The sequence below is a fragment of the Mycteria americana genome, chromosome 2 (assembly GCF_035582795.1).
Source record: "Mycteria americana isolate JAX WOST 10 ecotype Jacksonville Zoo and Gardens chromosome 2, USCA_MyAme_1.0, whole genome shotgun sequence".
Taxonomy (NCBI): Eukaryota; Metazoa; Chordata; class Aves; order Ciconiiformes; family Ciconiidae; genus Mycteria; species Mycteria americana.
Genome location: NC_134366.1, coordinates 18,178,595 through 18,204,225, shown reverse-complemented (window position 1 = coordinate 18,204,225; position 25,631 = coordinate 18,178,595). Strand labels below are relative to the sequence as shown.

The following is a 25,631-nucleotide window of genomic DNA, read 5'->3' as shown; positions in this document are numbered from 1 at the left end:
CCCCCACCAAAAACTAAACAGTGAAATAGCCTGGAATTCTCCTACATACTTTTGCATCCCTCCTTTTCCTCTTGGGCAGTGTTTAATTTTTCTCCCTACTTTCAAGCTTGTGAAGTGAGATGCATGTTTTAAGGCACAAATTGTGCTTGCCTACTGACTAGAAGTAGATTCCTGGAGCAGTGTTCAAGAATAATGTCTGGTTGGAAAGTCTGTCCTCCAAGTTACTGGAAAGGGAGATAAATTTTTGAGCAGATGACTGATGAGACCACGCTATTCACTCTTTTATCAGATGGGTTAAGAGATGTCTGGTAAGCTTTTGTGGCCTTGACTTACGTTTCCATGCATGCAGCAATGTTATATTGTGTTTGAAATGAATGGAAAACAAGAGGCCTAAAGACCGTTGTTGATTAGGCCCCATATTACTTTGGGATAATCATTCTGTTCCTTACTGTGACTACCGTAATGAGAAGAGCTGCAAAGAAACAGTATGTCAAAGTTTAATGTTGCAAATTTTTCTGCCCCAATTTTAAAACATAACTTACTTTGTTTCTACAGCAGAGGTATGATAAAAATGTTAATATCCTGCTTTTGTCATCACTCAAAAAGAGAGATGTAATGCAGTATTTAAGTGCTTCATGACAAGGGCAAGGCAGTCAGAAATATGAACAATTAGTTTCCAGAGCTAAATTCCCAGTATCTGAGGGGCAGCAGGATCTTCAGGAGGTCTTTTTTCACAGAATCACAGAATCATATAGGTTGGAAAAGACCTTTAAGATCATTGAGTCCAACCATAAACCTAACACTGCCAAAAACCACCACTACACCATGTCTCTAAGTACCTCATCCAAACGTCCTTTAAATACCTCCAGGGATGGCGACTCAACCACTTCCCTGGGCAGTCTGTTCCAATGCTTGATAACCCTCTCGGTGAAGAAAAATTTCCTAATATCCAGTCTAAACCTCCCCTGGCGCAACTTGAGGCGCAACTTTTTCTATATAAACTTTTGTCATTAATTTTCTGATACATGTCAACTAACTTCTCTGACCTACTATCTTGGGTAGACATGAAATAGGTGATTCTTAGCCACTGAGTAAAATATTTTGAGATCTTTAACTAAGAAAACATTGTTTACATTGTATGTTTCATAGATCAAAAACTGGTAACTGATAGATCCCAAAACTATAAAACTTGTGATCATCAAATGATCTGATTTTTTTTTTAATTTTTTTTTTTTTTTTAAATGTGCATAGGTTGTTTGCTCTTGGACCCAAGTAATAACTTTTTTTTTTTTTTTTTATCTACAAGGAAGAAATCGTAGGGTCATTTATACATTGTCAGTAATTTGAGACTGAATGACAAATAATAAAAACTGTTCACTAGCATAGAGCTAGCTAAGTTGTGCAGAAGTGAAAATGGTAATTCATCTACAGGAACATGTAAAAGTGGTCCACTGTGTAAGAAGTTACAGGAAGGAGATTACGGGAAGAAGTGTAAGACTTTACAGACTGTGCAGAGTGATGACTCTTAAAACAGACATGAAACTCATACACAATTAAAAGCACAAATACTGAGTGCAGTGTTAGCCAGAAAGGATATATGATCAGAGGAATAGCAAGTAGGACTAGAGAGATTACCTCTTAGTGCTAATGTGACAGCAACTGGAATACGATCTCTGTTTTGATTCTCACAATTCAGAAAGTATGCAAAACTGCAGATTTTCAGAGAAGAGGCAAGAAAATTACCGCAATTGAAACTCGTGCATTAGAAGGAGAGTCTTGAAGAACTCTTGGTATAGTTACAAAGAAAACATTATGGGTTTATTTGATTAATAATTACAGGGAAAAGAAATGGCATACTTAGGAGTTCTTGAATGTAGTGAACAAAGGTGCAAGATCCAGTTAGCTTAACCTAAATACTCAGAAAACAGAAATTTGGCACAATTTTTAATGTTGCTAGTAACAATTGGAGTGACTTATTGTGGTAATTTTTACAGGGGTAGAAGTTTTGAAGCTGGATGACTTAAAGACAGTTTTCTAAGGTTCGTTTCATGCAGAAAGTTGAACTAGTTGATCAGAGGTCCACTGATAGATAAAACAGTAATGTGAATATTTCTAGTTTAAATGTTGTAGATTAGTGGACTTTAAATTGAAAGGGATTAAAAATTGTTAATTAACTTTGTAAGTAGCATTCCTGTGATAACTTCCCCCCCCCCCCGGTGGTTGATCTCGGCTCATGGCATTTGAGGATTATGAACCTGTGAATGTGTTTCATATTGCATTGTAGGATTTTCGGTCATTGAGAATATGTTGTTTTGAGTGCTGTTGTGGGGTCAGGTGGAACTATGATGGATCTGTTGGCAGTAGAATTTAGTATTTGCAGGTGCCTGCTGCACTGGTACAGTTTTAAGTTTTGTGTGCTTTATCAGCACATGCTTTTTTTTTTTTTTTTTTTTTAGGAGCAGCTATCCTGAAAACTCTTTTTAGGATTGAATATAATCTAGATGATCTGATCTCTGGAATTTCTTACCATCTAAATTGTTCAGAATTTTTCTGCAGCTCAGTACAATTTATACCAGACTTAGTATGTAGCATGTATTTCTTCAAAGGTGATTGCACACTTTAATGCAGGCTTTTGATGTTTTTCACTGATGTATACGTTTACCAGATTGGATTTTAGTTTGTTGGCCATAACTACACAGCTTCATCTAGTTGGACGGTTTCTTTAGGGTCTTGAAATTGCTTTGCTGTTTTAGATTTGCAGAATTTGCTTATGACACAACGTAAATTTCTTCTTAAATTTCTTGTTTTCTTTGCCGGAAGAATTTGTTACAGAAAGGTTGACATGCTTGCCTCAAATGCTTTTTAGAGTGATTTATAAGGCCTTTCCCTTCTCTCCTCACCACCTTCCAGCATACATTTGATTTCAAAGTTAAATTTGTTAATATGAAAATTGGAGAGTAGTTGATAGCTTCTGTAGATAAAGATTTCTCTTTGGGATTGAGAAAGGCTGTACTCCTTAAACTGGTCATGTGTAGATCATGTTTATGCAGGATAATGTGAAATGAATTTGGAGAATAATGAAGCTAAAATTATCTCTTTTTTTTTTTTTTTTTTCCCTTCCCCCAAAATTATGGGGTTACATTTAAAAACTGTTTTAGTTTTATCAAATTCTGTTGTTTCAATTTCCATGTCTTTTCTTCTTATTTACTATAGTTAAGTTTTTAGTTTAAGTATACTGAGAATAAAAACAGATTTAGAATATATTTTCTTCTGAATTCTGATAGAGAAGTTTTCACTCAACATAAATTGTGTCTTGCAGAACTTCTTGAAGAGGTGTGTTACAGGCAGAAAGAACTTGTAACATTTATTAAATAAAGCTTTCCTTTAAATAGTCACCAGTCTTTGCCAGGACAGCTTTCAAATATATAAGATAATAAAGTCAAGATACACATTTAATTAACCGAATGAAACTGTAGACAGTTTTTTTTTTTTCTTGCCTCCGTATGAAGTCTGCTGACCTATCTGGATATTTTTCTTGTAATTCATTGTGACCATAAAGGAAGCAGAGAGGCTAATTGGACATAGGACGAGGGCTTGACAGTGACATCTGGTTCCTTGCTATCCATTTTTCTGATTCCTGTCCTTACCTTTAGCTTTGGCTGTGAATGTGAGAAACAGATCTGGGCTTAGACACTGAGATGGCTACAGGATGAGATGAGAAGCAGGATAAACTAGGTTACTTCTGCTTGTATAAAGATTAAACCAGTTTTATTTAAATCTTAAATAAGCCAATATTGAATTGTAATTGGTCACAGATCCTTTTTGCAGTAATTTTACTAACTTTGAACTAACATTATTATTATTACTTTCATTCAAAGTAAAGCCTGATCATGGTTGAACTAGTACGGCTTCTTACTGGGGAGAAAATTTAAAGGAATTTTAAAGAAATTTGTAAAACTACATTTTCCTGGTTTTTAAATATTTGTGATATTTCATTTTAAAAATGCAGAAAAAGCTGTATGTTATGAAAACATTGTGTCATTTAATATGTTTATATATTTGGTTAGAAAATGTTAGTTGCATGTGTTTGATCAGTTCATACCTTCTCTGTTTTTAGGAGGCAGTGGTTGAAGGCATATGATTTTGTGGCTCAGGAAATTCCTACTATAAAATCAGTGTGGGCTGTTGTTTTTTGTCTGTTTTTTTGTTTGTTTGTTCTTTGTTTTGTGGGTCCAGTTCATTTGATAACATGAAATTCCTTCTTACCATTTTCTTACTTTTAGAGAGTTGACATAGCTACTCAAAGTGTAAACGAAAATGGCTCATCTGTGCCTCCTCATGGGCAGGTGATTAAAACCCCACATGCTGCAGTGTTTCTGTGGGGAAGAATGGAGCTTGGAGGCACATCTCCTTTTACATGTGGAAAGAGCTCAGCTAATAGAATAGAAGTTCCCACCTAATGGGTCCTGAAAGGGGAATAATGTTGAATCACTTCAATAAATTCAAGGAATTCCATTTCAATGAATGAAATGAGGAAGAAAATGTATTTAGCTGTGTCACCTTTGTATGTGCTTTTTAATCCCAAACACCGTGCATCTTGGATTTACTACTACTTACTATTTTCCCTTGAAGAGTGTACTTCAAAAGTGGCGCTGTCATTACTCTGTACAGTTGTTTTGTCTGAGAAGCTGTCTCCCAGAGAAAAGCTTGTGAAAAGATAAACTGTGAACATGCTCATTAATCGCTGCAGAAACAAAATGCTATCAGCTAATACATAGAAATGTTTGCTAAAATATACCTTTTTTTAGTAAAAACTTGAGTAATTTCTGACCTGTTTTAGTGAAGTGAGAGCTTCAAATTTATTCTGTAACTGTCCCTAAAGATTTGAGATTTTAGTAATGTTGGTTTTGACAGTTCTTCAATCTGTTTATTAAAGGAATCTGAAGATCAGCCTTTTTGTTAAAAGAAAACGTAATTTGAAAAAATGTCCATAGTAATGGGCATGTTAATATTAGACTTGATTAAAACTAAGTTATTGTGTTAAATTACCAGCATCGGGCACTTTCTTATGGAAAAGATCTCAGCATAGTTAAACTTTGAAAAAAATCCCTCCTGCCCCTTTTTCAAATCTGTTACATCTGTTGCTATAAGAATTTCAGTATCCCTAGTAAGATTAATTTTTTTTTTTAAGCTTATTTTTTGGAAGAGAAACATTCTATATTTCACCATATTATCATAGAAATCTGATATATTTAGGCATGTTGGGCTTTCTGTAAATATTTTTAAGAAGCAATATTTACAGCTCCATTCCATTTAAACAGATTAGTTCCTCTCCCTTGGTTTCCTAGGTTTCTTAAATGTCATGCTGTTTTATGTCCTCCAAAGCAACAGTCTTCCTCAGTGCTTTCCTAGGTAGATTTGTTACTGAGTTTGTTAGAGTAACAGTTACAAATTATCCATATCTATCAGTAGCAAAACCGGGGAAAGGAAATTGTGATCTGCCCTGCTCATCTCATTTATTATCTTTCAAACATACCTATTCACTCCCAAATGTGGAAAAAGAATACTTCTTTTATTAAGGCATATAATTATAAATAATGCACATTTGTGCATAAACTCTTCTGTACAAATTAGGTAATGCGCTTTACCTGGCTTTTTTTCTGCTGTGTTTATTTCACATAATTACGTTCTTCTGGATGATGGTGTGTTCACGTCAGGTGTCCCCCTTGAATAACATCAGTGGGAGTTCAGATCTCTTCTAGTTAAGTAGTTTGAGTAGTTCCTCATTCAGACACCTGCAGCTGACAGGTTAGCACAGACTTGATTTTCAAAACTGCTCATTTCTTTTGAAAGAATACTATTTCTATTTGATTTAATACAAGAAATAATATGATCCTCTTCAAATTCGAGTAAAGTTCACCTCTTTTACTGGCAAAACACTGCCTATACTAATAGTTGCAGTCTCTGTATAGTCCTTTTGAGAGTGTTTACTTAACTAGGGAAATAACAGTGAGACATTTAGGCAACCAGACAATTGTAAAATAGATTTTCAGTTTGTAAACATAACTTTAGCTTTTGTGGAGAGGCATATTTTCCTCTAGTAAGGAAATTCCAGGAAAGACCAGTTGAATTTTAAGTATATATTTAAGAATTATTTAATGGGAAGAGGGAAGAATTGTCTTGACACCTACTGTGCTTTAGATATTTGAAAACCGTATTGCACAATACCTTTATTAAGCTGTGCTAAACATCCGGCCTGAAACTAAGGCTATGAATCCATTGTATTAAAATCACAACATTATATATACTAATTCCTAGGTGGATCCTTGCTTGCCGCCTCCCCCCTCAAGCCCTGCACCAGCATTCCTTTTTTTTCAGTGAAGAACTTTTATGTGGCAGAAATTGATTTGACTTGTTTTTTTCAGGATGTTATTAGCATCTCTTCTTTTAAAAAAAAATTCCCAGTTGAAGATTAAATAAGCATAAAATTAAAATCCTTATACTTGTTGCATATCTATACTGTAATAAATATATATGTGGTATAGCATGTCCTGAACTGAAAGTCATTTGTGTAAGCCTAATTATTTCACAAGTTACCATGTAAAAGTTTATTGAGCAACTGCTGCTTCTAATACTAAGTATTTTCAAGTTAGCTTGCTCATTTCTGATGAGTTACTAAAAAATTTCATGGACATTGCTGTAGCCTTAGAAGAGAAGCAAAGTTCTCTTCAACTGGCAAATATTAATAGTGCTTAAGCAGTCATCTTGTATTGAAGTGGAGTTTGGTTCTTGTCAGATATGGTTATTAAGTAACTGGGGGACAAACGAGGCTTTCTGGTGTTAGCCTACAAAGTAAAAATAGAATAGAACTGAATGAGACAAAATTCTGGATGCCTTTGGAGGGTAGTTAAATTTGATGTATCTTGAGGTACAAATTTGAGATAATGCAACTTACAGTTAATATTTTTAAGACACATTCAAGAAGGGAGATAGTGTCTTTTTTTTTGTTCTTGCCTTTTTTTTTTAAAGTGGTTAGGCATGGATTCTGCCACAGCCTTTTTATTAAGGATATAAGTGTGATAGTTATGTCTGTGACTAACCTTTTTGCAGGATTGCAGTAGTGTTTTGTAATAGAGACTCCTTTTTTAATCTTTCTACAACACCATGTACTTGTAGAGTTGCTGATTCTGAATAGTGCACACTCAATTGAAATGAAGGAAACTTTTAAGATGGGATTAAGGTTGCAAGCATTTGCCACTGCGTAGCACTACCTGTGTTCAGAAAATGCTGCAACTTCATCTTTCTTATTTTAAACTGAGTAATGGAAACTTTCCTGCAAGTATTGCACTGACAGAATCTTCTGCTTAAAGTTCTTTGTCCCCAAGAAACTATTCCCAAAACATTAAAAGAAAATTACATTATAATTTTCTTTTAATATATGGAAATATTAGAGAGTTGCTAAACAACATAGCCTCGTTCTTACTTAATTTTATTTTTTGCTCGGATGATTTTGTCAGGGATATTAAGTTGTCATACCTTGCTTAATTGGTTGGAGCTTCTGAGTGGGACTACTAATTTGGTGCTGTTGATACGTAGAAAAGGGAGGAGTAGTCTCAGAGCTGTATTCTGGCCACTGTGTTTTTGGGTTTTTTTCCTCCTTTGTAAGCAGAAATTGTTTTGCACGACCTCTGACTTTATTCAAACTTCTGTCAGTGATGACCAGTTTATGATGTATGAGTCTTTCATAGTATTACTGTGCTGTTTGCAATCTTAAAACATTGGAAAACCCAGTTTTTAGAAAGTGTCTGCACTTAAGCAATTGCCATCTTACGTCACTGAGGTGTAAGTTGTTAAACATCAGTGTTTCTCCCAGTGTATTTGTTTTATGTTCTTTGGGAGGCTCCTTGAATGAAAAGTAAAAATTGTGACACACACACCCACCCACCCCCACACCCACCCCCCAATGTTAAGGGATTTGTTTATCCAGTTTTAGTGACCCTTAAGTGTAATTTTCAGAAAGCATTTGAGCATGTGCCTATTGGTAATAATTTAAAAATACCCCAGATGACTAATGCATCTTTTAGAAATGTCTTAAGTTCTCCAGTTTTTCCTTTTCTTGGCTTTTGAGAGAAAAACTTTGTAAAATTGGAATTACCTACTGACATTTAATGTGTATCAGTGGTTGCAGAAATGGAGATTCAGGGGATCTGACAGAAGTGAAATGGTTTTTTGTGACGTGCACTGGATATACTTCTACGCACACTGTTTTCTATTAAAGCAAACAGTTTCTCCATCTTTGTGGTAACTGGTATTATTAGGTGCTTAGCCATAAAGTTAGTTTCTACTTATGACTCAGTTTTAAAACCTTGATATACTTTATTTGACATAACCTGAAATCCTGTTCACACCTTTCTTACTGTATTTACATAGTGGAGTTATCTTTTGAGGAGGAGGTATTAGACCAATCTGAGGCACGAACCGGTGGCGGTCAGTCTTCTGCTTACTCTGAGTTGATAAGGATTGTGGAAGTATTGTTGCCTGAGGTGGGACAGTGCATCGTTGCAGTGCTGTTAGACTTTCATTACCGAATTTGAGTCTCTTAGTACTGTGTTACAGTATGTTCATGGGAGGGCTGTTGAGTTTCCTGGTGTATCTCTGGGGAGGGCTTGGAAGGGGGAAATTCAGTCTATTGCCCATATGCTGTGGTGATCCACGCTGGAGTTAAGATAACATCATTATTAGTTCATGGTAAGGATTCTGGCTGTCAGTTTAACACATCTCATTTTGCGCGTCATAATAATTAAAAAACACCTTTCTCTATGAAGCGCATTTCTGAGGACAGAAGAACCTCTCTTGTGCATTCTCTTACACTGTATTAGAGATGTAAATGTTTTCTGAACTATAGTCAAGAATGAAAGCATAGTTTGGCTTTATTCTCAACTACATCTAGTTTTGTTTTAGAGGAATGTCCTACTCCACTTAATACAAATGTGTTAACATTAATATGTGTTGCAAGATTAAAAAGATTTTAAAATTGACTGTCATCAGTGATGCTGTAGCAGGGAATTTGTTTTTTGTTTAATAATTGAGATCTTCTGGGCTCGTCAGTTAGAGAGTTAGGAATATGACTCTTGTGTTGCTGAAGTTCATGGTACTTTTTCATATTTTCCATGGGTAAAATGGCTTAAGCTGCTTTTTCAAGTCAATTGATCTCAAATAAAGTAGGTGCCTTAGAGATGTAAAGCAGTATTGTGGATGTTGCTAGCATTTTTTTTTATTAGATGACCTGAACCCAAAGGGAGGAAAAATGTAAATCTGAAGAATTTGTTGTCCACCTATAGTTCTTATTTTCATGTAAATTCAACTTATATTTTTAAATAAATTGAAATCTATCTACTTTAGTAAGCTTTGGGTCTTTCTAAGGTGTTCTTATCAGAAAGTTTTAGAAGCTGGTTGGAACTTGCCTTAATTTAGGAGAAACAGGCAAATTCTTTCAAATGATGTTGCTTACTGCTCTTGTGAAATAAAGAATAAACATTTTTATGGTGATGTAAAATTATTTGTCCAGTCTTTTGCTAATTTTTGTTTTAATGGTTGAGATACAAAGAAAACTGCCAATGTACTGGTTTTCTTTGAAGAAGAAAGTTGGTAGGGATTTTTCTAGAGTGCAGTGGAAATGCATGTTTTATCCCTTAGGCTTTTTTGAAGGATATGACTTGGGACGTTTGAATATTGGCTCTTCCACAAACTCACTGGAATCAGTGGACTCAGTGGACTTTGTTCAGTGACCCTGATCATTTTCGAAGTTATGTATAAGTTGAAAAGCGATTTCTCCCTGCTACTGGGAGGTGGGCTGAGGGGAAGAAGAAAACAGCCCCAAAATTATTTAATTATTTTGCTGTAGCTATAACAAGGAAAGGAGCAAACTAGAAGGGGATGGTTGGACAAAAATAAGTTTGTATCTCCTTTACCAATGAGGACAACCCAAGCGGTTACATCCACTTAGACTGAAGTACAACCGTAGGAAAACAGTCTGCCTGTTAGCTGCTGGAGTAGTAAATGACTGAATTGTTACGTGAGAACTCAGAAGTTTGAATTTAATTTGAGCCATTTTATTACTGCCTTTTGTTTTCCTTTTTGATGGCCAGATAGTTGGTTTTCTTTCTAGAGCAGTTTGTACTGTTTCTCCTAAAATTAAACTTCAGTTTCTGAAATAAATTGGGCAGAGCCAATTAAAAATAAAAATGTAAGCAGAAGACAGCAAAATAGCAAACTACTGTTAGCTTATGCAATGTGTAAGATAAAATTTGAAGCCAATCTTTTTCATTTTAATAATCAGTAATATCTTGGTGTTCTTTGAGTATTTCATTAGTAAAACAATACAAGTCCTTGACTTTCATTGGTTTACTGCTCCTGGCTTTTCCTTCTTGAGATGTCATTTTCTTACTACCATTTTAGAAGAAGAATTCTATTATGAAGAAAACTGTATGCACACAGTATCATTTTCATCCCTTATTGGTCATTTGTCCCACTCCATGTATGTATGACTCTTGGTCTGTTTATACTAACATTTTGGACTAATTTCCATGAAATTTTGTGTGAATGGTAACTTGCAGAAAAAGATGAAAACTTCTGTGCATTGGGATGATTATCCTGTGAATCAAACATTACGAAACAGCACAGACTTTGCTGCCCTGGATAGGAGATACAGTAGGAGAGGAGGGCAGGGAAAGGAAATGAGGCTTTGTAAGCTCTTTTGCTCATAGAGCTACTTGTTGACTGGTATAAAACTTTTATTTTGAGGGGCATAATGAGTATGTAATTGGGCAGTTGGGCAGTACAGTGATCAGGCTAGATTTTCTTTCATTTGGCAGAGCACTGTGCATTCAACTTAGTATGTTATTAATTTCTGGAAAATGTTACTGCGCAGTTGGTGTATTCTCTGAGGCCATTGCTCTGCTTGAAAAATTGCAAGTTTTTATGCTTTTAGTTGCCTATGGAAGGCAGCCATATTTTATTTCAATACAGCAGGCCACATAAAAATGCAGTGAATAAAAATTGTGTTTTGTCTTATTACTTTTACATGTGGCAAATAAAAATGTCCATGATAGGCTGTTCAGTTACTGCTGAGACGTTGGGTATTGTGTTCCTATTGTGTTACTTTTTTTCCTTCCATGTGCAGAACTTTAGAAAGCGTTCTGCACAAAGATTTGCACTGAGGTAACAAAGATGTCAGTTGAAATACACTTTAGATGTTTTAATTTAGGCTTATCCTAGATAAGTTTCTATCATTTTCACTGTTTAAACAAGTCTTAATTGGTTATCCCCATAAACTATCACTACCATGAACTATCTTGCTGTTAAGTTTTCTCTGTTAACAAATAATTAGTGTCTGTCAGTTGGGCAGTATTTGTTCTGTTGAGGAAGTTCAAGTTCTAATATTGTCTCTAGTTTAATTAATTTAATTGCATATTAGCTAAGAGGTGGAACGTGGAGTCATAGAACAGTATGTATGGAGTTGAACCAAGTGGAATGAACTTCCTTGCTTTTCTGCTGCCCAGTGTTTCTTTCCATATGCCTGGTTTCTCGGCACCGAAAAGAAGACTCTTGTAGAGCCCTTCCTGAATCCCTGTTCCCTCTGGAGGGAGTGAAGGGGGAGGACTGCCTTTGAGTTCCAGTTACAGCAATCATTATTGCTAGGGAGCATTTTTCGTGCTTCTTGCCCAGCTGGTGAGCATTTGTAAACTTTTCTTTGTATTATCTGTACTGACAGTTTTTATCATGGACAGAAGGAAAGTTAGGATATTAAGGTATTTGTCTGACTGAAAAGGAAACATACATGCTCTATCTGTGTTGGACTGTATAAAGTTAACTATTGTATAGTGCAACACTATACTGTACTACTGCAACTACTGTAATTTTACTGTTTGCGCCTGGCTAAAATCTTGGGTGTGAGCGGAGACATGTGAACTTGTTTACTAATTTCTCAGTGTAGATTTGTTTGAAGAGGATGAAAAATAGCTTTTTTTTTTTTTTTTTTACTGTTTGCTGATCTGGATTGTAGATTATCTTTTGAAGATAAGTCTAATGTGCCTCAGTGTTCTGATTTGTGCATTTCAGTTGGATATTTTATGTTTATGATACTATGTAATATTATGAGCTAAAAAGAGTTTTAATTAGGCTAAGACACTTGGATTCCAGAGGACGGTGTGGAATGGCGCAGTGATGTATTTGACTCTTCTAATCAAGGAGCAAGAAAATTTATTTTAGCTGGTTATAAATGGATGCTGTAGTTGCTAGTATAAGTGGGTAGGTTTTGAAAAGGAAAGAGTTTCCGCTTGTTCTTGAAAGACGGCAGGGGAGAAGGGAGAAAAATCAGCTGCTTTATTAGAGCAGTCTGATCCTTAGCTAACTCAGAATTTCAACTTTTCTTAATTTCACAGAGTTGAAATGGTGTTAATGAAGACATTAATTAAATGTGATTAATTACTAGAGAAAGTTGTCTGTGTTGCAAAATGGAATATTCTTATTTCACCCTATGTTATGTCTGTTTTCCAAGTCCAGCTTAGTGTTGAAGCCTTGTTGCAGTTCAAGCTGTCTGAGATTCAGCAGCTTGGATCTGGAAACTACTTACAAAAACGTTGTTAAAGTGAGTCTTTGCGTGGCAGAATCTCAAATCTGCAGTAGGCATTAAGTCACAGCCTGGTTTTTGAATTGGTTCCCAGAACCATGCTTTTTGTGCTTTCTGCTGATTTTCATGCATTGGTGAGGAAGATGTGATTTTCGTTTGAAAGACTTGAAGATAATTATGATAATTTAACCTTGACTCTGACCTGTCCTATGACCTGTTCATCAGCAGAGATAGTATTAGTGAAGGCTTGCTCAGATGGTTGCACCACTACAGTTTTATGTAACTGTAGTGCTGATGCCCTTCTTGGCCATCTTCCAGTTAGGAATAGCTCTTTCCAGATTTAACTGTGTCCAAAATAATGATTAAGCTGAGGAAAGTCACAGTGATGGTGCAGTAAACATTTCCATGGGGAGTTCTGTAACTGAATTGGAGAATTTATAAGACAGTAGGAATTTCCCTATGGTGCATCAAAGATGTATATTTGCAATTGCTAAATCTTGAGGTATGCTAATAAGCATTTTAAAAACAAGTCTTTCTGCCCCTCTTTCTTGAAGAAAGTAGACCAGTAAGGAAGGTCTAACTGTAAGAAAAAAGGGTGAGAAGTGCTATAAGGGAACATCTCGAGGCACAGTAGCGTGCTGTCTACCTTATCAGGCCTGTTTCTGGGATATGGACTAATCTTAGTGATCCTGTTCTCATTATCTGCTTTGCCAGGCATGCAGCTGGGAGACACAGAGCTGATTGCAAGTCACAGCCACCTTAAAATGGCTCGAGGTTAGGCTTTGCTAATGGTGAAAGCTAGCATACAAGTAAGGGAAACCCCTCTTCTCTTTAGAGGTAGACCTCCGCTTGCGGATTGCGCTCTGCATACCGTGTTAACATGATGGCCTTTTAAAGATCTTGAGCAACTTTTCCTGGCAACCTGAGCTGGCAATGGGTTGTCAGAATTCCTAGGTGACTGCCATGCAGGTATGTACCTTTTTATACTGAGGCAGCAAGGTTTTAGTATGTGGTTAATTTGGTGATACAGTTTTGGTGTTTACATATGATCTTTAAGCCTTTAACTTGTATGAAGTGCCTAAAACTCTTGTTCTCCAGAGCATCATTTGCTTGGAAGCTCGCCAACAGCAAATGTCAGTTTGGCAGCCCTTTCATATGCTTATTGCCTTGAAGTTTGGGTACTGATCCAAACGTAAAGCGGTATTATGCATAAAATAAAATGGAGGTATGGGGGTGAACCTGCACCTGTAATTACACAGTGTAATTGTCCTAGACACCACCAAATATGTATTTATGGTTGACCCTTGTAAAAGCCCACATAGCTTGTCCTGCAACCCAAGGCCATCGGTATTGCTGGAGCAACTGTGATCAGTTTTTATGCAGCTGAGGCCAGCTCAGGTAGGGCAGGATCTCTGATTCCTGGGGCAAGCCCATGGGTGTGCAGCCTGGGAGTTCTGCTAGGAGGACTGCAGCTCAGTGCAGAGAGGCCCAGGGGCTCCTTATGAAGAAACTCCTGCATAGGAGGTGTTTCTACTATTGGGGCCAGCTGTAGGTGGGTGTGACTGCTGCAGCTGCTCTGATACTTGCTCCGAGGTGCTTTGTGACTCAGTACTGGGGCTGGGAACAGTGTGAAATGGTGAGGGGATGCTGCTGAGCTGTTAAACCACGTGGGGGCTGAAAGTCTGCTCAGTGAGTTTGAGGGGTTTGTTTATGGGTTGGATAGAGTTGGCTTTAAAGGATTTTATTGATTTAATGCGTATGTTGTTGGCTCTTACTCATGTTTGGAAAATGCGTTAGATTAGATTCACTGTGGCGGTGTATTTAGACCACTACAGTATTTAAAAATCACTAACTGCATCTTGAGTACGCTGAACTCAAGTGTAGTGTTACTGCATCCATGGTACGGGATTACAGTAAATTAACTACATTGGTGTTTTCTGAAGTTTTGAAGTGACTAATATCAAACTGTTCAAACAAGCCATCTGGTAAATTTTCATCTGGTTTTGTACTTTAAAAAGGGAGACAATTTTACCTCATAGTAGAAATTAACTAATATGTCTGCATTAAGCACCCTACAGAAATACATGAAGAAATTTAATGATTTTATCTCAGTAGAGTTTGGGAAGGGTGTTGTAAATAAATAAAAACTTAACAGAATGATTAATATGAAAATATTAGACAGCTATCTCACTCCATAATCAGTGTCTAAAAAAAAATTAAGACTGTTGGTGTGACTGATTGAGTACAGTCTTGTAATTATAATATACTTCTTGCATACGTTTAGGGGAACTAAATGTGTCTTTTTATCAATGTATATTAAAGTCTAAATTTTGGAATTTTCTAATGTACATAACGTGTAAAGTCACATCATTCACTAGAAGCTCAATTTTTTTACTGTTACTCATGTGCATCACAAGCATGTGATGTTGTGAGCATTGGTTTGACAGCTTAAGTTACCCCCATGGTAAGTCATTCCACCTGGCTCTGAGCATGCAAGATACTTTTGGTGTAGCACTAATTGTCTTGCTGTTGGAAAGCTGTATTTGAGGACAAGGCTTTTTCCCTTTTTTTTTTTTTTTTTTTTTTAACCGCCAGGTCTTTGAAGAGAATGACACATGGTTCTAGCCAAAATAGTGTAGGAAAAGGTTCAGAGCTACTGATAGTTCAAGTTGCAATAACTCATGTGTGTGCAAATCAGCCTTTAACCTTTGTAGGGTACTAAACAGATTAGTCATGGTGTACCTCTTTGCTTTTTTGACGGACTGTTTTTCTAACCTGCAGGTTTAGAGGCGCGGAGGCAGAAGTTAGAAATAGTAATTTTGTAAATGCTTGTGTAGTCAGAAGGCTCAGAAGATAGAATTTGCATTATAATCTCCCATTCTGCACCATGATATATCATTTAGTCATCTTCTGAGTGTGTGATTCTCAGAAGACTTAAAAAAAATTTGTTTTAATGGCTCCATTCACTCCCACCTATTAGTCCACTATCAGTGGACTGTTCTTTGTTGTTGTTGCCCATAAAATGGAACCTTTGCCATTTCCAAAGCACTTTGACTTCATATTTAGATCGCTATACAGTATGTGAAGCTAGTGGTACCTGATGTAGTATCCCTGGGTATTTAGAAACTTCTCAGTAGTTAGAAACTTTTCAGTAGGCAGAGGAAAAATAAAGGCGGGGGAGTGTTGTATTTGGAATATCTAGGTTTTTCCCTGAAATGTTTTAAGGAAATGATTTTTCTTAGTTTGATGTGATTTATGTGAACATTTAAAACTTAGGAAGAGGAAATCATATAAAGAAGACTGGAAGAGTTTTTACTTGCTTAGAAATTGTTGAGGAATGGGAGGCCTTAAGAGCAGGACGTTTAAAATAAGATTGCAAAGGGTTTAATCAATGGCCTTGTTTAATTCTAATTAGAACTGTTCAGGTTTAATTGGTGACTTGAGCTTAGGCACAAATGTAGATGTAAAAGGTGTTGAGAATTATCTCCCTTCTCATTTCCCAGCTGTTCTTTTGTGTTCAAGTGTTTTCATGGCAAGGAAGAAAACTGGGTTACCTTGAGAAGCAGTTGTTAAGGAGGCCAGAAGCAGATGGCAGTTTGGGAAATGCTGCTTTTGGTATTCTAGATGTCAGTACTTGTATTGCAGAGACTGAGGTGCATGAAAATTAATTTAATCTATATGCATAAACTAATGCATAATCTAATGCATAAAGAAATAGTTACCTAGAACCAGTTATAAGTAGTCTCAAAAGGGTTAAAGAAAACAGCATTGCTCCAGTGAACTTAAACCTGATTTTGTGTATCTAACTGTGTAGGCTGTTGATTAAACCCATTTAAACTTTCTGATTTAATGTTGAGAAAATTTCTCTTCTGAATTGACATGTTAGGACTCCTCCAACCATCAAAAAATATAAAGGCTACTTGTTTGTTTGTAGTGGAATGAAGTTTGAAAGAAAGACTAGTGAAGGGACATAGTGCATTATTGTAACTAGAAAGGCAAAGTGAGCTTTATGCTGTGTGAAAAAGAAATATGCGTATGGTCTCCTGAAATACTTCTGCATCTGAACTATGCTGTGGTCCAGGCTGTGGACAACGTGCCTTCTCCCCTCCCCTCTCCTTGCCCCTTCCACCTCCTTAGAATACAGATGGTTGATTTCTTTGCAAACATACATGCTGAACAGTCTTTCATTTTTCCTTTAGGGACCAGTTACTCTCCACAAGAAAATTCACATAACCACAGTGCTCTTCATAGTTCAAATTCACATTCTTCTAATCCCAGCAATAATCCAAGCAAAACTTCTGATGCAGTGAGTATTTGTGATTGGTATTCATCCCTGTGTCACCCCATTCATACACGCTATAATTTCATCATTTTGTCTAAAACAGGCGGCATGTACGTTCCCTGCTTCACTGGGTTTTCCAGAATCGGCCTTTATTTTATAAACACTCTGTAAACCCAAGATGCAGTTGTTATATGTTGTAAAACTATTGTAACTGATAATCGTTAGAGCTTTGAGGTACCTGTTTTGAATTTTAAACTACTAGATTATTTAAATGAAGTAGATACAGAGAGAAGTATTTTCCGTGAACTTTGTTGGTAAATCTAGAGAAGTCAGTATGCTTTTACTTATTCAAGATGCATTACACATTGTGAATTTTAGTCACTTTTATTATCCAAGTTTTAGCAGTTAGGGTGGTGTTTGTTAAAAATTGCACTGGAAACAGAATAGATAAATTTGTGAAGTATAGAAAATTTTTGAAAAGATAATTAATGATTTTTGAGGAAGTTTTAAGGTGCAGAAAACTAATGTTATTGATGTTACGGTATCCCACTAAACATATTGTTAGATTTTGTTTCAGGGTTGATGGGAATAAAACAGAGGAGACTATTGCAGAGTGCAACAGGAGCATAGTGGTCACATCTTTAAACTATCAAAATGAAACAGGCATTTAGAGATGGTATAAATGGAAAGCTGTGATATGGGTACATAGGAGGATGCCATGTACTTTTAAAAATGGTGAAAGTTTTTTGATTTGTATATTACAACTCTCAAGTAGTCCTTCGTCCAACACTGTTTGTATTTTAAAGGCTTACGATTCTGCGGATGATTGGTCTGAACACATCAGCTCTTCAGGCAAAAAGTACTACTACAACTGCAGAACAGAAGTTTCACAATGGGAAAAACCAAAAGAGTGGCTGGAAAGGTATATGTGTATGTCTGTTTTCACTGTGTAAAGAACAAATATTTTTAAAGCTCATTTGAGAGCAGTTGAGCTTATCTAATAGATTACTGCTATAAAAGATTGTGATGCAAGTCTACTGTGTTCCTATCCTTACTGTGACCTCTGGCACCTATTTTATCCCTTGATGATCCAGAGGGGGAGGGGGAAGTATGGCTGGTTTGTGTTTTTGGTTTTTGGTGGAGTGGTTTTTTTTGTTTGCTTTCTTTTGGGTTTTTGGGGGTTTCTTTTGCAATGTTAGTGAGCTGAACTGGAATACTGGAGGCTTCAACAAGCACTGGTGTAAGGAAGCAATGGCTGGAGTTTGCCTACCCCATCTGTAGGAGCAAGCTCTTAGGATAGTTTAATTCTTCTCATGTAACTTCACCCATAGAAAGTGTTTTATTAGATAATGTAAGTTCTCACTTAACTTGTGTTTTCTTTTCTTCAGAGAGCAGAGACAAAAAGAAGCAAGCAAAATGTCAGTTAACAGTTTTCCAAAAGATAGGGATTACAGAAGAGAGGTGATGCAGGCGACAGCTGCCAGTGGGTTTGCCAGTGGAAGTATGTGGTTTTTTTGCAGTAATATATTCTTGCCTTGTTTGCATTACTGTTTTCTTTTCCAAACTTAAAAAAAAAATTAAAAATCCCTTTCCTTAGCTGTTTTTCTCACATTTTTATATAAAAAGGCCAAAGTGGATAGCACAGACAGCTCTCCCAAATGTTGTTTCTTAAAATAACTTTGAGCCTTTACTAATACACTGCTTGCTTAATGCTTTTCATGGTACTCCTCCTTTTTGCAGCTTTTACTGCCTAATTTAATTAGCTTCATAGGTAGTTATTGAAAGAACTTGAACAGTTTATGGTATAGTTGGGCTGTCGTGATCATTGAGACCTGTCAGTATCATATTCTGAGCTTAAAAATAGAGATGCAGAGGTCTCTTCTAAAACCCTTCATTTCACATGTGAAAATGAGAAGCTAATTTAATCGATTATGATATCAGCATTTTCAGAGGCTTGCGTACATTATTGAAAGCATATTTTTACCATGCCAATACTCTTAGCAAAGCCGTTCCCGGACTACGAATTTATGTTACTTGAAATTTTTTTTCCTGATACATAGCTTTAGTCTTTGTCAATTTTTCTGGGAAGTGGTTGTACTGTGAGACTCCTTCTGTATGCTGATGTAGTTTGAGGAAATTCGTAGCTTAGTTCTCAGGGTGGTTTAAAAGTAGAAGCTGAAGTATTAATACATCTATCATATCCCCCCCCCCTTGCTTGGGACTTGACAAGGCAGAGTTGTATAAAGGGCTGTTTTTCTGTGTATGCTGAAACATATTGCATATGCTAAAATATACTGTATGCTACAAAAAGATAGCAGAAATGCATATTGCAGTAACTGTTTAGTGACAGGTGAAAATGTAGGAATCAGTAAAAAGAATTACTCTATATTTGCTTGGTATGTTCCCTGTGTAGCATATTGTAAAGTCTATGATCGTGTGACAAATGCAGATTAGTTACTCATTTAATACATAGTCGTCTTGAATTAATTCAACCGAAAGTAAATTCTTTGTAGTAGTACTCAAGTGACTTGAAGTGGAATTCTTTGAAGGCTAGAATTTGAAACTATTAAATTATACTCAATGTTCAGGATTTTCAGTGAACAAAAGAAAAATGGCATGAATTATCTCTTCACGCTAAATATAAGATGGAAATAATAGATTTTGATTTAGAATTTTTAGGAGACTTCAAAAGTTAACTTGAATCTAACACTTGTTATAAAGCAGCCTTTCATCAAAACACAGTGCTTAACCGGAACTCTAAATCAAGCAAAGGTCAGAGAAAATGCATTTTGTCAGTGAGTAAAATTAAATTTTGCCTTTTTTGATGCTGATCTACTTGAGGCTTTTTTTAATCATAAGAAGTTCAATCAGCTCTAGTTGTTGATGTGCAGCTGTATTAATCAAAGTCACTGCAATCTTAGACAAGTTTCTAATTTAATCTTTTTTTTCTTACTGCAACATTACTTGGGGAATCCTGAAAAAAGTGGAAGACAAGCATTCCAGTGACGCCAGTAGTATGCTCCCACAGAATATTTTATCTCAAACAAGCAGGCACAATGACAGAGACTACAGACTGCCAAGAGCAGAGACTCACAGTAGTTCTACTCCAGTACAGCATCCCATCAAACCAGTGGTTCATCCAACTGCTACCCCAAGCACTGTTCCTCCTAGTCCATTTTCTCTACAATCTGATCACCAGCCAAAGAAATCCTTTGATGCTAATGGAGCATCTACTTTATCAAAACTGCCTACATCCACATCTTCCATCCCTGCACAGAAAACAGAGAGAAAAGGTATGTCTAATGAAATTCCTTCTAGTATTTACGATGATGCGTTGCATTTGCATTGCTTGTTCAAAGTATGTTAGTTCTAGAATTTAAAGATATTTTTCCTGTTGATTGTGTATGCTTAGAACCTGATTACTGTTTTGATGTGTTTATTTCCCCTTAAACCATGTTTGCTATATCTTACACTTCAAACTGACACTGTGATATTTGCTGTTTACTGGTTTATTCTGTAAATTATAATTTCAAATGATAATTTGAAAGACGTATTTTAGTAGGATGTATTTTAATTTTTGTCCTCCCTCATGTTGTTTTGGATCTTTGCCATTATTTGAGTTCTTAACATAGATGTAGTTACACCATTTTAAAGTCATTTTGCACCATTATATTTTATGAACTGCTGTTACTGTTTGGAATGCCAGTGTCAAACTTTTCCATAAACACAAGTGCAATTCTTACAGAAAGCAAGAGTTTTTTACATGTCTGTAACAGCTACTCTTCTGCTCTGATCTGTGTCTTGTGATATACTGGATCTTCAGTTCTAAAGCTGCTGAAAATTTGTATTTCTGTGTAATACGTGCCCGAAACATTTACAGTCATCAAGTGAAGATCAGGACTTTACTGTGCATTGTATGTGCCTCTTCAAAAGTCTATATTTTAATTGGATTTACTTTATTATTAGGGAAGAAGAGCTCAAGAAGATTGTGAGAATGGAAATGTGTGTTACTAGTGATAGTGTGATACTTTGGTATAGTTGAGTTCTTAGAGAGTAATGTTGTATAAGAAAATTCTATTTTGGGGGCTTTGGGAGGGGAAAAGTAATTTTTGATAAACATGTCTGCTTTTAATTTAAAATACTGCTTAATTAGTATGACACTGGATTATTTTTTGAAAGATGGCTTGTTGCCCTGTTGATATTTGCAAGTCTGTCTAGTTACAGAAGAATAGTGCAGTGCTAAAAAGAAGGCCAAAAAGACTTGGGTCTGATATTGGTCTTACTCTCTGCGTTTGCTTTCCTGCCTTCCAGTTTTCTTTATTAAAGAATTCCAGCTTTTGCACAGAGATAAGTGCACTTAGCCATCCAAAATATCCAGACAATACCATACATTGTCAAATACCACAATGTAAGAAAATCATGCATGTAAAGAAATTTGTATGTTTTTCTTGAGACTTTGTGCAATTTTTACATGACCTGGTACATGAACGTTGACTATAAACTACAGAGGAACAGAAGATTTTCAGCAAGCCTTTTTCTGTTCAACACAGTAAAGCAAGAAGTAAGGTGTACTAGTTTATGCATGGCTCTTGTACTAAATAGCATAATTACCTGCTTCAGTTCAGCCTCTATGTTTTGATTGCAGTTTGATGCACTTTTAAACACGACAGTGCAAAACATCCGTGTCAAGTATTCTCTCTCCTTTAGCATATCCTCTCTATTTTCATGACTATCTTTAAAATATACATAAAGAAAACCCTTATTATTACTCAGTTCTGGCATGTACTTGATTCCTGTTTGGTGTGTGATCAGACTTCAAACTCGATATATTCTTTCCCTGCTTTACTGCATACCTTTATTAGTTGCTTCCACTTAAATTGAGCAACTGAATCATACTTCAATAGAAAGAATTTCCCTTTGTGATAGCTGCTACAAATGTTGGCAGAGCTCTAGTATTTCTTACATACGACATTCATTTGAGAACATACAATTAGGTATGAATAGTGAAAATGATCACACAGGGCAGTCTTGACACTGTAAATCTTACTTTAGAATCCCTGTTACCCTGGATGGTTCCGTATTAAATAGTCACTTAATTGCTGTATTCCTATGCAGTTTTTTTAAGTTTATATGAGTTAAATGGATAGATTCTGTGTAATACTCTTGCCTCGTTGATGAAGTGTTTCATGACACTTCATTGTGAGCAAATATAATACTTCCTGAGCTTCAGACAGGGTGGATTACAGAAAGTTAGTAAGTAATTGAAGAATTGGAATAGGTGAATGTTGGGCTTGAAATAATTATTCCAGAAAATGTGAGTTTTCACGTGTTGCTTGAATACCTCTCTTCTTACAGAAACAGAAAAATTCAGTGCAGATTATATTATGATAAGAGATAATTCAAAAAGTGTATTCAATAGTCTTGCCTTTGTTCTTTTTTTGTGAATGTTGGACTTTCTTTTTTTTTTTAAATAAGAAATTTGACCTGTATAATTTCTGTAGCATTTTACATATTTAAATTTAAAGAAGGGAAAAAGCAGTGCTGTACATTGGGATGTTTTTGGATAGTTTGCTTCTGTTACTCATTTTCCCAGAGGTGACTGTGAACCTGTAGTACTATAGATATACAGTGTTTAAGAGTATTTGTTTGTAGGTGTTGTACAAAATGGAAAAAAATTGTCCTGAGACACTCAGTTCAAACAATCTTCTAAAAGTATCTTTATAAAATTGGAAAATAGTTTGAGGGGTTTATTTTTACAGTAGTAAAGCAAACAGCCCTTGATCTTTCTCTGTTTGCTAGCTGTGCCATCCCTCTCTCTTTCTAAAAAGAGGTAAAGCTGTATTTTTTTGCCTATTAAAATAGCTTGGTCCAAATGACTGAATAGTATGTGCAGTAGTCTTTGTCTAAATGAGTTCTTGCTTCTTTTCAATGTGTTGCTGGCAGCTTTATGCCAGCATATATGTGCCACTGTTTTAATAGTTCTGTTCTTAGTGTGTATTTTTTAATGCAGTAATAGCTGTGAAAAACAAAACAACAAAAAACCACAAAAAACACCACCACCACTTTTTTCAGCTCAATCTCTTTTGCTGCAGGAGTATGTTGTAGTCCCACAAGGAGATTGAATAAAATCCCTGGCTGAACTATAGCTCAGCTGTTAGCGGTAGTCCTCTGCCCTCAATGGCTGGCAGTAGTGGAGAGTTCCTGGGGAACTATTTGACCTCTACCCTTTGGTTTGAATGTTCCAGTCAGAATCTGCTGCTTCTGTTTGTGCTCACTGTGAGTGCTTTATGCAGGTAAAGTGTGGGGTTGCTTTTCCTACTTTTTGGCTGCTTTATCTGTAGGGCACATCACATTTTCCTATTTCTAATTTAGTTACTGAATCAAATGTTGTATTGTCTGTATCTTAACAGTGTGTCTGTCTGTAGGATACTTCTTCTCACACCTTTCCTCCAAGTCCCATCAGGCAGCACTTCTGTTTCTAGTGCAGCAATACTCTGAAATTTTTCTGAGAGAACTCGGCAAGCTGGCCAGTGCAACGCTGGGTGGGTTGTGACCCTGATGCTGACGGATTAAAGTAGTTGGTCAGTGACAGCTGAGCTTCTTCCTCATCCTTTTCTCACCCCTGTGGTTTTCTTACTTGTAACACTTGCTAGTCTTTAGCAGTCAGTTATTAACATTGCCCCGCTATCATTGCATCTTCTTTGGCTGAGTTTTGCAGTTTTACCTGTATTACTCAATTCATACAGTGGTTAGAAAAAATTACACTAGGGAGACTGTTAGAGGTTTCTTCCAGTACTTTATACTTGTTTGCTGAGCATTGCTGTTACATTTATTTATGCAGCAGAGATAAAATATGAAAATTCAGTTTTAAGATTGGAGTAATCCAAATGAGAAAAATACGGAATTTCTTGTGTTACAGAGAATTTGAGTGTATTTGAGAACCCAGTTACTGTTGTTGCCATAGCTTCATTTGGCCGAATGTGTTTACAAAATGCATTGCTTTTAAATATTTATATATCTTGCTGTGGCTTAAGGTCCTTAGTTGATCAGAACTGAACTATGTAAAAAAGCTAAATGTGACTGTCACTGCTCAGAGAACTTAGTTGGTGGACTATACATTTAAGGTACTTCAGCATAGATGAGTGTGTTACGGTTCTTAATCACTAGCAGTAAGTCAAGCAGTTCAGTTAGCTGTTCTAGGTGGTGGTTGTTTAACCAGTATAGCAGAGGTGAGGTTTATGGGGCAATAAGGCATTGAATTTCTGAAAATTTTGTAATGCAGTTTTCCTCCTGCAGAAAGCATGCTGTGAGAGCACACGTGCATGACTGTTGCTAGCAGAGCAAAGATAAAACTCAAGCTCACAATAGAGTGATTGGGTAATGTTGTAGTGTTGAATTTGAAGGACTTCGAATGCATTGGCTTTGTTTTTAATGGCATAAAAAAATTACATCAGTAGTAAAAGCTATTGGAACACTCAAAGGGTCACATTGATAATTTGGGAATTATCAGTAAGTGGGTAATTTCCATGTCATAAATAAAAATCTTTGTTGAAATAAATCGTCTGTCCATATATGTGGCAGAATAAGAGCAAGCTATATATAGCGCTATTTTAAAGCTACTCTTTGTATATGGAGTACTGGTATGTTAGTTGTCAGGAGGAGGACTGTGAAGGAAGTTGTTGCACAAAAAATGCATTTCCTCTTTTTGTTTCTTTTTTTCCCCACTCACTTTGCTGTCACACTAATATGCCTGAATAACTTGGCACACCGTGGGCGAGAAGGGAGTCAGCAAGTACTAGGAGCAGGTACTTAGAGGGCTCCAGCGGGTAGAACAGGGTGAGTGAGGCACAAGAGAGGAGCGGAAGTGTTGGTGTGAAGAGCTCTTCATTGAAACAGAGTAGCTGAACAGTCAAAAGACTTTGTTTTTCATCCCCCTGCGTTAGACCTAGTCTGAATAACTATTTTAACTGTAATGTACTAGGCCGAGAATTGCCTTTCAGAATGAGATTCCCTAGTGGATCAGCTGTTTTTTAGGAGCAAAGGTTTGTGTCATGAGGGGCAGAGACTGGTAACAGCAAGATTGAGCAGCATTTTAATATACTGCCTCAAACTCTGAGAAGCTAAGTGTTTGCCTTATTGTATCTAGGTTGTAATTGAAGAACGTTGTGGCACAACTGCTGAAAATGATCTGTGGTATTTTTTCTGAAAGGATTACTTGGCCTCATTATTAAAAAATCCACACTGCCTGGAAATATGCAGTGTAATGTTTCCATTCTGACTTGACATGATGTTTCTGGGGCAAGCAATAGCCTCCAGTTTATTTCAGGTCAGATACCTCTTTGTGAAACCTGCTGCAAAAATGCGCCTTTCATACAGGTTCTTGTAGAGAATGCTGCCTGTTAACTCGGACTTCTCTTCTTTTTGTGCAAAAGATGTAGTTGCAGGTCACACTCCAGCAGAGCGGGTTATGAATAGAAAGTTCTTTCCTAATCATTGGGGTCTTCAAAAATTATTTTCATTATAAAAAGGCTTTTTCCTGCTCCATTTTAATGTAAAACCAATTAATAGTTCTTCACATTAAGTTAATCTAGGTGTTTTTGTTGTGTGTTGCCATCTGATTACTTTGTTTTCCTCTTTTTTTTTTTGATGGCTTTATTTCTTGCTCATTTTTTTCCCGTATGATTAAAGTTGACGGTCCAGAAACTTGTTTAGTTCTAT

At 36.3% G+C, this 25,631-nt stretch overlaps 1 protein-coding gene across 2 annotated transcripts in view; it reads left to right on the top strand.

Annotated features, from left to right (window-relative positions):
* Positions 1-25,631, top strand: part of WAC (WW domain containing adaptor with coiled-coil) — a 63,681-nt gene that overhangs the window by 10,020 nt on the left and 28,030 nt on the right. For both annotated transcript variants that reach the window (XM_075492564.1, XM_075492563.1), the window contains exons 4-7: positions 16,831-16,937; positions 17,720-17,835; positions 18,302-18,414; positions 19,898-20,206. In XM_075492564.1, coding sequence (XP_075348679.1) covers positions 16,831-16,937; positions 17,720-17,835; positions 18,302-18,414; positions 19,898-20,206 — 645 coding nt within the window. The remainder of the gene's footprint in view (positions 1-16,830; positions 16,938-17,719; positions 17,836-18,301; positions 18,415-19,897; positions 20,207-25,631) is intronic.